Below are 12,391 nucleotides of genomic sequence, written 5' to 3'. Positions count from 1 at the left end.
CATGATTCGGCTTCTTATCCTTCCCGCAGTTGAGTTGGATCTTGCCATGTCATTACACTTCATCTGCTACATATCATCCTGAATTTGTCTCGGGAACTCGGGAACAAAGCCCAGACTTTCGGAGGTCCTTAATATATTTTGGTTCTCTTGAGAGATTGGGTCATACCTTCAGGAGTCTTCACGCCGTCTGACTTTCAGTTCGAATGGTCGTTTCCTACTTGGAGTTTTGCGATTAATTCCAAGCCGTCCCCCGTCCCGTTTCTGGTTTGGCAAGCTGTCGAAATCAGACAGCAAAGCGCGATTTATCTCTTCTTGACATCTCTTTTCTATATCGTTTCCAAGTATCTTACTTCCAGTCTCACATATCCCAGGAGTTTCTTCAATATCTTTGTGGTCCTCGATTCGCAGTGTCATCATGGCGTATCCGACATCCGATGCGCACGACAGCGAACTAGACGAGGTCCTGTCCCAAGATGATATCGAGGAGTTGTCTAGCGAGAGCTCTGAGGGCTCTCTTGCTGAATTGCCCCCTGGGGGAACAACAGGGGCTTTGGCTCGGGGAGGTCCTCATGACAACTACAGCAGGCTGTCAAGAGAGTCAGGGGACGCCGATGACACTGACTCTGACGTGAATAACCCAGGGTGCACAGAGGAATGCCGGATCAGAATCAGAGAAATGGAGCGACAAGTCGACAAATTGAACGAGGATCTTGCCAAACTACAGGACGCCCATGACCGCTGCACAGTACGAATCAACCAGCTAACCGCGGAGAAGGCCGACCTGGCCAGGGAAAACGAAAAACTGCAAAGGCAGCGTTTGGCCGCTGGTAATCGAAATCGAAACCGAAATCAACGCAAGGTATGCCGGAACCACATTTCCCTTGTAGAGTCAGTACTAACCCCTGTGACGAAATCCAGACGTGGCAAGACAAGCTTGACTCCTTTCTTTGCGGCGTGCCAGACGAAGAATGCTCGGTATATCAAGCCATCTACAAGCTCTCCTGCAAGGAGGAGAACATGAGTAGCAAGCTGCACAATATTCACCCGAACCTCCAGTTGCGGGAACCAACACAGGATGAGATGCTGTCATTGCTTCTGCTGGGAGCACCAGGCCCTCACACATCCCATGCAGTGGATAGTGGCATTGTGAGCCCAACTGATGCCGCGGTGATACAGTGTTTGAGAGATGTCTTGGAAGCTGCTATTAGCGCGGCCCCTGAAGACAGAGAACACGCCGGCAATGGACTCGTTGCAGTCGCCCCCTTAGGGCCAGAGGTAGGCTCCGTCTCACGTTTCTTGTCTCTGCCCCTCGAAGTCCAGGCTCATATCATTCGGCGGGTTTCCGAGTTCCCAGGCCGTCTGATCCATTGCCTTTCGCGGTTGGACCCCCTGTTCGAACCCGTAGAGCATGCCAACGCAGCCCATAAGCTGCTGCATCGCTTCCACATTTCCAACTCACCTTGCAGTCTGACATTTGCAACGAAGCCCGACAGGCTTCTCGCTCCTCTTGCCACCTGCAAGAAGTTCTTGTTGCTGGGAATTCACGCCTTTTACGGTTTGAACACATTCGCCTTCTCGAGCATTGGGGAGTTTGGTCGATTTTGCAATGGCATTGGTCAGGCCAGATTACAGAGGATACAGCACGTCGAGTTGCTCTGGGTCGGTAGCCAGTTTCTCTGCTTCCAAGGACAGCGCAAGAATCCGAACAGCCCCTTGCGATACGTCTCAAAGCGTGCTTGGGATCTTCGCCACCTGGGTGAAATGCCGAGCCTCAAGTATCTCGTCGTCCATATAAACGAAACTGGGACTGATTATATGCGACGATCTCACGAACCAAAACGGTATCTTGAAGACCAGGCGCAACTGACAAAGGGCCAGCCGAACGCCCGTAAGACACGCTCCATGCGTTCAATTCAGGGGATTGACTATATCCTGCAGTTACGCGGCATGTCCAAGGTGATCTTCTACGACTTTGAGAAACATCTCACGTTTGGCGGCCGACATGTCATCCGGGATTAGGGATTTCAGATGGATGTCGAGAACAACGTGACAATGCCTAAGCGTGGGACAAGACCAGGGGATAACGGTTTGCGCGATCTGGTACTCCCCTACGGCATTGTGACAGAGGATTCCTGCTATAACATACTTGAGCAGTGGTACCGCAGAGAAGCGGAGCCGTCTGACCAGGACAACCTCGTTCTTGCCAACCCGGCGCAAGAGGCACAGGCGGAGGAGGGGGATAATGACGAGGGGAACGAAAAGGACGGAGCTAGTGACCGAAGCACAGAATTGAATGATACAGAAAGCCATTCGTTTTCCAGCTGCGGCTCTGGCTCTGCGTCCCAGTCAGACAACGACTCTGATGGAGGGAATCCTCCTAGTCAATCGGGAGGACATGGCAAAACGAGAGAAGCCGGGATGGAAAGCCCAACCAGATCCCACTCCACGATCGTCAGCATTACTATTGACCTTACAGGTGACGACGGTGATGATGATGAGAACGACGACAGTTCCGCTGCTGATTCCCAGAGTCGGGCATCTGGTACCCCAGTGCAATCCAACGGAACTCGTGAGAGTCAACGCCGTCCGAATACTTTGGGGACGGGCAGACTAAACCCATCCGGTCGCACGACAAGTCGGACTCCGATCGGCCTAGGTACGGCTGGCGGACAAACTGGAACATCGTCAGTTAGGCCTCCTGCACCGTCCTTAAGGGGAGCATTATTGCGACTGGGCCGCGAACGCAACCAACGACTTGGTAGTCAGTTTCTCAGCACCTCGCGGCCGCTCCTACAGAACTCCCTTCAGGCACGTTCTAATGCTTCTCCTGAGGAGAGGAATGTTTCCGACAGAGCGTCGCCATTCAGGGCCTCGCCACTTCGAACACCACGCAGAGAGTCGGCGCCGAGTCCCACGAAAGAGGACCAGCAACCGCCGGGTTTGACTCCAGTCTTGCACTGTCTGGGCGGCCCACCCAAGCGAGTCCCTTTGTGCGAGAACCCTCCGGAGCGTCCAGGACCTCGGGAAGCGAGTTGTTCGTCTCCGGTTTCAGACCTCTGGAGAGATCCATCCGAACATCTCCCAGCGGATCGGTTGCCGGATCAACTCGGGCGCCTTCCCTTACCCTGAGCAACATCCCGGAGATCAACGATCGGACTGAGGCTGCCTACATGTACAGCATGCGGCCCCCACCCCGTCCGTGGAAGCACTTCAGTGAGGAGAGCTCCGATGGCGAAGAGGCTCCTTTTAAGCGACAGCGCCGGGGGTAAACAGGCCCGCTTGCATCCATTGAATGGCCGATTATAGCGGGAAACGCCTCGTCCTAGATGCGAGGTACCAGCTGGAGCTATTTCATCGGTTGAACTGGCTATCGGGACGGCTCAGTTGCTCGGTTCAACGGGGGCGGTTTATGAGCTCCCACTTCTATGGCGCTCGCGTACTGCAATAATTATTCATTATTTTCATATTTGCTCCGATTCAGCGAATATACATTCTCATATTTTGCTTCTCCTTTTCTTTCTGCACTCTTTGGAAGTGGGGATTGGGTGGTTGAACGGCTGACCTTTACATACATGATGATATCGGCTCAATCTGGGTGCCGTGCGTTTGCAGGGGAGAGGACATTTGACGGGTTTAACGAGCAACAGGCCCTATATCAGACAGGAATATAATTGATGGCAGTTGACCACGGGGCGTGTCATGATTTTTCGTGGTTCAACGGAGTTAGTTTCCCACCTTACCTTACCGGTGCCGCATAGGCACGACAACGGGGCCCTACCTGACTAAGGGGTCCCCCGGCCCCCTCTAGCCTCAAACCTCGGGCATTAATACAATGATAAGGGTTTAAGAAAGACCGGATATATAAGTCTCACACAGATATACCTTGACATAATATACACAGCCGAGATTTGTGCTTAATCACAAATTATCACCTAAGCGCTATTTTGAACACGCAACAAGTAAGGTAGCGAACAGTGTACAATGCCCAAGCAGTCGGTTCCAGCAGTGGCAGTGGCAATCGCGGCGGGCTCCGAGGTTCCGCGTCTGATTTCCACGCCACTCCTTTTATTGATTACTTAGGACTCCACCATAATTTCATGGTCCCCTGATCTGACTCTGGGACCATGTTCGAGTCCACCTGGAAAAAAAATCCAACCCCCTAATAATAATAATAATCAGTTCCCAGAGTTCGCTCATTTTTGCTCCCTAACGCCACTCCTAAACATTTTCATCCGGCTTTCCTGCCGGTTTCCTTTCGCAGTCCTCGACGACCTCAGAATAAAGATCCCGCGTGTCCCGTCTTGTGACCATCGAATTGCTGTTCGACACGCCGCCCCGAAGTCGCGTCCAAACCCCCTATCATCGTCGGGATGGCGTCTCGCACCCACCCCGCCTTCACCCGCGCTGAGGTTGAAACCCACAACTCGAAAGACTCCTGCTACGTCACTATTGATGACAAGGTTTACGATGTGACGGATTTTGTCCAAGACCACCCTGGCGGCCCCGAGCTTATCCTCGACTACGCCGGCAAAGACGTAAAGGAGATACTGAAAGACGCGACCTCCCACCCCCACTCCCAAGCGGCGTACGAGGTCCTCGACGAGTCTCTGGTTGGATTCCTCGCCTCGGAAAATGTCACCAACGGCTCTGCACCATCAGCAGTAAATGGAAGCCAGAAAGGCGCGGACTGGGTCCATCCCAGGACTGGGATGTCACGCGAGGAGGACCTGAGCAAGGAAACCGACTTCACGACCGACTACAAGACGCACAAATTCCTCGATCTCAGCCGCCCCCTTTTCCCTCAGATTTGGTACGGCGGTTTTAGCAAAGAGTTTTATTTGGACCAGGTTCACCGACCTCGTCACTATAAAGGCGGCCAGTCCGCTCCCCTCTTCGGCAACTTCCTGGAGCCGCTCTCCAAGACGCCTTGGTGGGTTGTTCCCACCATCTGGCTGCCACCCGTGGCGTATGGCACGTACGTCGCCAGCGAGGGCCTGGGCGGCGTGGAACAGGCGGCGTACTGGGGACTGGGCTGCTTCCTATGGTCCTTGGTCGAATACATATTGCACCGATTCCTATTTCACCTTGATGAGTATGTGATTGTCTGATCGCACGTTTGTTGCTCTTCCAGTCATTGGCTAACCGACATCTCTCGCAGATGGCTCCCTGATAACCGAGTCGGCATAACCGTCCACTTCCTTCTCCATGGCATTCACCACTACCTTCCTATGGACAAATATCGCCTCGTGATGCCGCCGACTCTCTTCGTGGTACTCGCCACCCCTTTCTGGAAGCTAGCGCATACCATCTTCTCCTATAATTGGTACGCGGCCACAAGCGTGTACTGCGGAGGCATCTTCGGTTACATCTGCTACGATCTCACCCACTACTTCTTGCATCACCAGAACCTGCCGCTGTGGTATAAACAGCTGAAGAAGTATCATCTCCAGCACCACTTCCTGGACTACGAGCTAGGTTTCGGCGTCACCAGCCGTTTCTGGGACCGCGTATTCGGGACCGAGCTGCTACCCGTTGTGAAAACGAACTGAACCCCTGGAGGGTGGAAATGCACCACAGTCTTGGACATGAAATGGTTGGTCTACCCTAGAGTTCATATTCGCTGTCTACCCCCTAGTGCATGGGAGAGACCAATTTGCTGCCTAGCTCTTTGTTCACGGTGACTTGGGGAGTTCATGTAACAATGGTTCTACGAGATGATGGAAAGCCCTTAGTTTTGGCAATACGCCCTGCTGTATGATACTAGAATTTTAAAACTGAATTAATTAGATAATGTTTAATCTCAGACGTCTGCTCGCGCCGAATAGACCTGCTAAAGTTACATCGAGTCTTCAACAACACTGAATGGCCAAATTTGGTCACATTCGTCCACAGTTTGGGATTTGGATTCACACTAGATCACGTGACCATAAAGGCTACCGGCATACCTAGGTATCCGGAATGACAGAAAAGTGGCCCCTCGGGTTTTTTTGCTTCCTCTCAAACTACACCCGCCTTGCCTTGGTAATCATCTTCGACCTCGCAATCACTGACAGTGCCAGGCTTCAACCTCATTACTGCGAAACGCCTGACTGCCGAGTAACATTCAACTCGTCCATTAAAAAAGCAGAAATCGAAATAAGGGACGTTATCGGTCCTCTCCTGCTAACCCCTTTGGTGCAGGCCACACGGCTACGTAAGCATGTCAGGCCTAGACGTAGAGGCGTTGCTGGACGCCACAGCAAACAAGGCAAACGAAAAGCAACCCAGCCAGGATGTCGAGGATGAACCCAAGGATCGATCAGAACGGAAAGAACGCGACCGAGAACGCGACCGCGGTCGTGACCGAGACCGAGACCGAGACCGAGACCGTGATAAGGATCAAGATCGTCGCCGCCGTGACCGTCGAGACAGCCCGGCACGCAGCCACCGCGGCACACCCGATGATCACAAGACGTCAACCCCTCGAAGTGAGGCTGGGAGTCACAAGAGTAGGCGGAGAAGCAGAAGCCGAGATGATGACCGCCGTCACTCACGCCGTCACAGAGATGGCGACTACTACCGTGGTGGCGGCCGAGGCCGTACCCGCTCCCGATCTCGCTCGCGAACCCGATCCCGCTCCCGATCACGATCACGTTCTCGTTCGCCCCGACGTGCCCATCGGTCGCGCGATGGCCGGGGTTACCGAGATCGCCGTGACCGTGACCGCCACGATCGGCACCCTAGAGACCATCGCCGCGGGAGAGATGATGGCCGGAAAACACCATCCAAGCGTGAGGGAACTCCACAACTTACTGAAGATGAACGAGATCGCCGCACTATCTTTGTTCAGCAGCTCGCCGCCCGCCTTCGAACTCGCGAGCTAAAGGAGTTCTTCGAGAAAGTGGGACCCGTCAACGAGGCCCAAATCGTCAAGGATCGAATCAGCCAGAGATCCAAGGGGTTAGTTTCGTTCCGGATGGTCCCCTCATGCTCCGAGATAAATGCACAAGCTAACTGAAAGATTAGAGTTGGTTATGTTGAATTCAAAAGCGAGGAGTCTGTTACCCAGGCACTTCAGCTCACCGGACAGAAACTGCTAGGTATCCCGATTATCGTCCAGCTCACCGAGGCGGAGAAGAACCGCCAAGTACGAAACCCCGAGTCCGGCAGTCACCCCAACCAGGTTCCTTTCCACCGTCTGTACGTCGGAAATATTCACTTCAACGTTACCGAGCAGGACCTGCAGGCTGTTTTTGAGCCTTTCGGCGAGTTGGAGTTTGTCCAACTTCAGAAAGATGACAACGGTCGCAGCCGCGGTTATGGCTTTGTTCAGTAAGCTCACCCCCTTTCCTTCCCCCCCGTTTCCTTTTTTTTTTTTTTATGTTCCCTTTCCAGTTTTCTCTCTCAGTTGCACAAAATACATTTGTGACTGACCTTCTGGGGTGTTAGGTACCGGGAAGCAACCCAAGCAAGGGAAGCACTGGAGAAAATGAATGGGTTCGACCTCGCAGGCCGCCCCATTCGCGTAGGCCTCGGAAACGATAAGTTCACCCCTGAGAGCACTGCCAACCTGCTACAGAGATTTTCCGGCCGAGACCACCCGTACCAAGGTTCCGCATTTTCCGGGGCCGGCGGCCGCGGGCCACAAGCTTCGGCATTCGACCGTGCCGGAGGACGAGACAGCGAAAAGTCGGGCGGCGCCAGCGCTCTTGACGACACGGACGTCGCGGGCGTCAATTTTAACAACTACAGCCGTGATGCCCTCATGAGGAAGCTTGCCAGGACTGACGAGACGAGCAACGGAACAGATGAGCGACAGGTGTTGAAGCCAAAGACGGAAACCAAGCCGCTACCCGTCAATGTCAACATGGCCAGCCGCTGCGTTGTATTGCACAACATGTTTGACCCTGAAGAGTATGTGCCATCCCTAGACCATTTGTCCCCTCATGTTGCTCGTTTAGTTTACTGACTTGGAACCTCATTACAGGGAAGAGGGCGAGGACTGGGTCAAAGAGCTCGAGGATGACGTACGCCAGGAAGCCGAGACCAAATATGGCCGCGTCGTTCACATCGCCGTCGATCCCACCTCAAAGGGAGACATCTATCTCAAATTCGACAAGGTGCAAGGCGGAGAGAACGCTATCAAGGGGCTGAACGGTCGGTACTTTGGCGGCAGAATGATCGACGCGGCACCTGTTGTGGATGCGGTCTACAGCAGTCTATTCTCTCGCACCAGGGCGATTTGACCAAGCTAATTCCTAGCCTGACCGTGATCTCTTTTTTATAGGACTTCCCAGGTAGGCAGGCAATCTAAATCTTCACAGTAACCCAGCCGTTGCGTGTTTTCTGACCTGGGCGCAGCATGTCTGGTATTCGCGCGCTCCCGCAGAAGCCTCGCCCAACGGAACGCTGGGTCTTCGGGGCGGCCAAGAAATTTCTCCAGGGCTATGACATCGATATCGACATCTGCATCGACGTGGGCAATCTAGCCCCGGTTCACTTATCCACTGTCCCTTCTCGACTTCCCATGTTTGACTGCACTGTCTATCTTCTGACGGGGTTTCCAGTATTGATATCCTCGGGGGCATCCCTTGGACGACCCTTCCGTTGTTCAAACGCTCTGCGGCAGCGTGCCGAAACCGAATGGTCATGTCTTGGTTTTTCCGTATAATTGATAGCTGATTCGTAGCTTAGGTTCGGTTGCATCTCCCTGTTTGGGGGAGCCGGAGAATATTCGGTGTTAGTATCAAGGCTTGAAAGATATCTGTTTGTTTTCCCCTCCCAGAGCGTCCAGTTCAGAGTAGCTTAGATTCGAACTACCTTACACAGCCTTTTTGGGACCTCTTGGCCGGCTCCAAGTAATATACCCACACATCTGGGTGAAGAATAATTCTTGGTACTCCTATTTGGACCAATGATTTCATTCCAGTATCCAATCACCTAATAAGCCAGCCACACCCTTGACAGTTGAGCAGTAGGGCTGACGGTGGGGCGTCTTGTCTTGCACATTCCGGACCATCCAGCCTGTGTTCTTCGAGGAGTTCAGAGCCTGCCGGGCAGGCCGTAATTAGGCAGGCCTCAATTTCCGACTCGGTTGAATTTCTGAGCGGTGAATCTCCCGTCTCATATGCCCATACGAGGACTTTTGGCCCTGATAGTATCAGAGTTGGTCGTGCTGGATGCCGGGGGGGGTCAATTAGAAGTGGGACATGGTTTGCTGGAGGCATCGGCGCGTAGCGGCTCGAGAGGTTTTATTACCAGGGAAAGAGGAAGGATGCCTCTCATCTCCGCGGGAAACACAGACAGGAAGTTCCAATAAGAATCCAAATTTTTGTTTCTCTCACTTTGGGCTAATGGACTGTGCGCACTGGGCAAGGTCTAAGGCCCCTGCATGTGTAGCCCATGGGGATGAGCGGCAGCGCGATATCACAGCGGCTAAATATCTTATAAGCTTGCCCTCCAGTGTTACGAGCGCTTTATATCCGTGTCGTAACAAATAGATAGCATCGTAAGCATCCAAGTCCTGCCCTTGAGCGGTGCATTACCACTCATAATTCCTATCCCGATCACTGAGGGTCTCGGCTCAAGCTGCTGTGGAGAAAACGGAAGTACCGTATACCTACCTTGCAGCAGCCCGTGGTACCGAGTACAATGTATCGCCTCCCTTCATGGTAAGGGCCTACAATACCTACCTAAGGTACTTGTACAATACCACCTCGAGCACGCACCTCCCACACGGGCGGGCGGATAGGGGTTGGTATTCGGTCTTCCACCGAGTACTTGGCTGCCTACCCTAAGGTACCTTACCTAGGTACCCACCAAACCCAGGCCAAGCAACAGACACAAGGCGCGGCCCTTCACTTGACTTCCGCTTTCGCAACCGCATCCCGCTTTGCACATCCACACTGACTGACACTTGTGTTTCGATCCACATTCACACAAACCACCATCGACACACCACCGAGACGACCTTGAACAGACGAGACGAGCGATGCAGATAAGATGGGCGGAGAATAGCTGCTAACATTTCATTACCTACGAGATACAACCAGTGACACATGTTCGTCACCCAGGCTTACTCGACGACTGCGCCAATCGCTACTGTGTCACTGCTGCCAACCTCTTCTACCTCTTCTTTCTTGCTCTTTCCGACATCCCTACCCGACTCTTCGCACATACTTCTCTCTTTCCCTCTTCAGCGTCCCCGTTGTACCGCCGTTTTCCGTGCTGTCCCGCCACCCTCTTTACACTCAGCGTACTAGCGAACTTTGCGACGATCCGTTGAGACTACCGTCAGCCAGCCAGCCAGCCAGCCAGCCCGCGCGACACACTTTTGCGCATGTAATGCGTCCCTCCGAGCCCTACCCCCCGTCGAAATTGCCCGCCTTGACGAGTAAACCCGACGACGACAACAGACGCGACTGCGTTTCTGACGCCACCCTAGGCGACCTCTGGCGCAGGTCTACACCCAGGACGCAAGAGTGTCACTTGCCATCACACACATGAGAGCTCCCTCGCTGTTTCCTGTCGACCGTTCGACACTTCTTGAACCTCCACATCCCACTGCCCCTACCGCCTCTCCAGTCTCCTCCGTCACTGCCCCAGCCATCGGCCTCACGAGGACCCTGGAGACCCCTAGCCCGGAACAATGGCCGCCTTCGTAAGGGTCTCTGGGCCCCCGAATAGTAACTTTTTGGTCGGTTATCCGGGCATATCAGCTACCCTGGTGAGTTACCCTCCCATCACGCCCTGTAGACCCCCTTCTCCATCGGCCCTTCTCCCCCCCCCCCGGGCCCTTCCTCCTCCTTTTCCAACCCCTGGCTGTCCTGCCTCTGGACTTGTTCTCGTGTTCTCGTGGCATCTGTGCTGACGTATGCCCCGTCTCTGCCTGCCCCTTCTTTAGCCCCGAATCGAAGGCAAAGTCGAAATCCGGCCATCCCAGGGCTATTCTGCGCCCGTTGCTATCTCCCTTGTCCGCATATGCCTCCAACGCCGGGAGACGATCCACCCAGCCGCCGAAAACGTTGCCAAACGACACTTGGGCACCCCGCGGCGTGAGACCACCGATGTTGTTGGCAAGGAACTTCTACTCTTCCGCTGCCAGAGCGGTCGTGAAGCTGAGAGCGTCATCGCCATGGACCTGCCTTTTGTCCTCTTCATCCCCTTTGGACGCGGTGGCGAGGAGACGAATCGCCGTATCCCCCCGGCCTCTCTCCAGCTTCCGAGCCGCACGGCCGAGACATACTATGAGCTCGTCGTGACGGTACAACAAGGCCACAGCGTGCAGAATAAATACGCCTTCCCCGTACCTCTGCAGCGGTACGATACCCTCTCGACTTTTGGTATGTACAACAAGCCCGAGACTCGTACCAGCCCCGGCGATAGCGTCGTCACCCTCGGCATATCCGTTCCCAAATGGAGCTACGGACCTATGGACCCCATCACCGTCTACATTAAGCTCGTACCCAACCTCGACTGGTTGAAGAAGGCCCTCAAGGTCACCATACAGAAGTTCATCGTTTCCATTGACGAGGAAATCACGTTCAACCCGGAAGGCGACGAGCCCACCAAGAAGGTCAATCGGATTGCGAAGCACACACACAATGTTTCCACGAAACTACCCGAGGCCGGCTATGCCACCAACCTTAGTCTTGTCTTTCCTGCCAAGGACTTGCGCGACTCGGACGGAATCATCAGGAGAGGGAAGCCCGCCTTCCCCATGTACGAGGTGACATCTTTCACTACGACCTCGACACTCTACAAGATCGAGTTCTACCTAACCGTCAAGGCATGCCTCCCTCCCTCCCTACCTACCTACCTACCTACCCACGCAACTTATGCCCTTGTCCGTCTCTTGATGCTTTGGCTGACTAGAATTTATGTTCTCCATCGTAGGCGCAACTCAGCTCCGCTCGCGACATTACAGCGCGGATACCCTTGGTAATATGTCCAATGGACCAGCAGGCCTGCAAGGAGGAAATGGACGCCATCGAGCAAGCGGCTAAGGACGCTTCTCTCGTCGATCAGAACAACCCCATGCTACCCGCGCGCTCTATCGTCCTGGCTAATGACCTGGATGCCCTCAAAACGCTTGGCCTGTGTATTGTTGGGGGTCAGAAGAAACCCCTGATTGAGTGAGACTCGAGTCACAACGCCATCCATACACTTTGATCCTTATCACCTATAACCGTCACCTCCATCGGCCGACACGAATGATACGAAGATACGAACAATACCACCACTCACGAGGTCCTCAAGAGAAGATATTCTCAGCACTTTACCGTGCCATCTGGAGGACCACCTACAACTAGCCCAGTCGCGGCTGGGGAGCTCGACTCGATGCACTGTCATCGGCCGTCGGCGGCGAGCACGACTGACCCGGCTGTCACGGCGAAAGAATGTCGAAAGCACA

General features: G+C 54.0%; 5 protein-coding genes across 5 annotated transcripts; all 5 read left to right on the top strand.

Annotated features, from left to right (window-relative positions):
- Positions 1–415: 415 nt before the first annotated feature.
- SODALDRAFT_391687 (hypothetical protein) lies at positions 416–2,452 on the top strand (the record flags this gene model as incomplete). The annotated part of the gene is made up of 4 exons (XM_028615248.1): positions 416–859; positions 919–1,146; positions 1,177–1,275; positions 1,321–2,452. The coding sequence occupies 4 exons, from the start codon at positions 416–418 to the stop codon at positions 2,017–2,019; spliced, it is 1,470 nt and encodes a 489-aa protein (XP_028470308.1). The 3' UTR covers positions 2,020–2,452.
- On the top strand, positions 2,053–3,269 carry SODALDRAFT_374825 (hypothetical protein; the record flags this gene model as incomplete). Its single annotated transcript, XM_028614703.1, has 3 exons — positions 2,053–2,656; positions 2,715–2,761; positions 2,853–3,269. 3 exons carry the CDS (start codon positions 2,053–2,055, stop codon positions 3,267–3,269), a joined length of 1,068 nt encoding a protein of 355 aa, XP_028470307.1.
- Positions 3,270–4,133: 864 nt separating this feature from the next.
- SODALDRAFT_347468 (inositolphosphorylceramide-B C-26 hydroxylase) lies at positions 4,134–5,820 on the top strand. The gene is made up of 2 exons (XM_028613308.1): positions 4,134–5,092; positions 5,159–5,820. The coding sequence occupies exons 1-2, from the start codon at positions 4,371–4,373 to the stop codon at positions 5,547–5,549; spliced, it is 1,113 nt and encodes a 370-aa protein (XP_028470306.1). The 5' UTR covers positions 4,134–4,370; the 3' UTR covers positions 5,550–5,820.
- A 379-nt stretch (positions 5,821–6,199) lies between these two features.
- SODALDRAFT_268049 (splicing factor, CC1-like protein) lies at positions 6,200–8,225 on the top strand (the record flags this gene model as incomplete). The annotated part of the gene is made up of 4 exons (XM_028607587.1): positions 6,200–6,939; positions 7,006–7,311; positions 7,429–7,893; positions 7,967–8,225. The coding sequence occupies 4 exons, from the start codon at positions 6,200–6,202 to the stop codon at positions 8,223–8,225; spliced, it is 1,770 nt and encodes a 589-aa protein (XP_028470305.1).
- A 2,402-nt stretch (positions 8,226–10,627) lies between these two features.
- SODALDRAFT_336209 (arrestin domain-containing protein) lies at positions 10,628–12,117 on the top strand (the record flags this gene model as incomplete). The annotated part of the gene is made up of 3 exons (XM_028612571.1): positions 10,628–10,705; positions 10,883–11,767; positions 11,875–12,117. The coding sequence occupies 3 exons, from the start codon at positions 10,628–10,630 to the stop codon at positions 12,115–12,117; spliced, it is 1,206 nt and encodes a 401-aa protein (XP_028470304.1).
- Between the last annotated feature and the right edge of the window lie 274 nt (positions 12,118–12,391).

This window comes from Sodiomyces alkalinus (genome assembly GCF_003711515.1).
Source record: "Sodiomyces alkalinus F11 unplaced genomic scaffold SODALscaffold_1, whole genome shotgun sequence".
NCBI lineage: Eukaryota > Fungi > Ascomycota > Sordariomycetes > Glomerellales > Plectosphaerellaceae > Sodiomyces > Sodiomyces alkalinus.
Note: the sequence above shows the minus strand (reverse complement) of the source record. Positions and strands in the feature narration are given on the sequence as shown.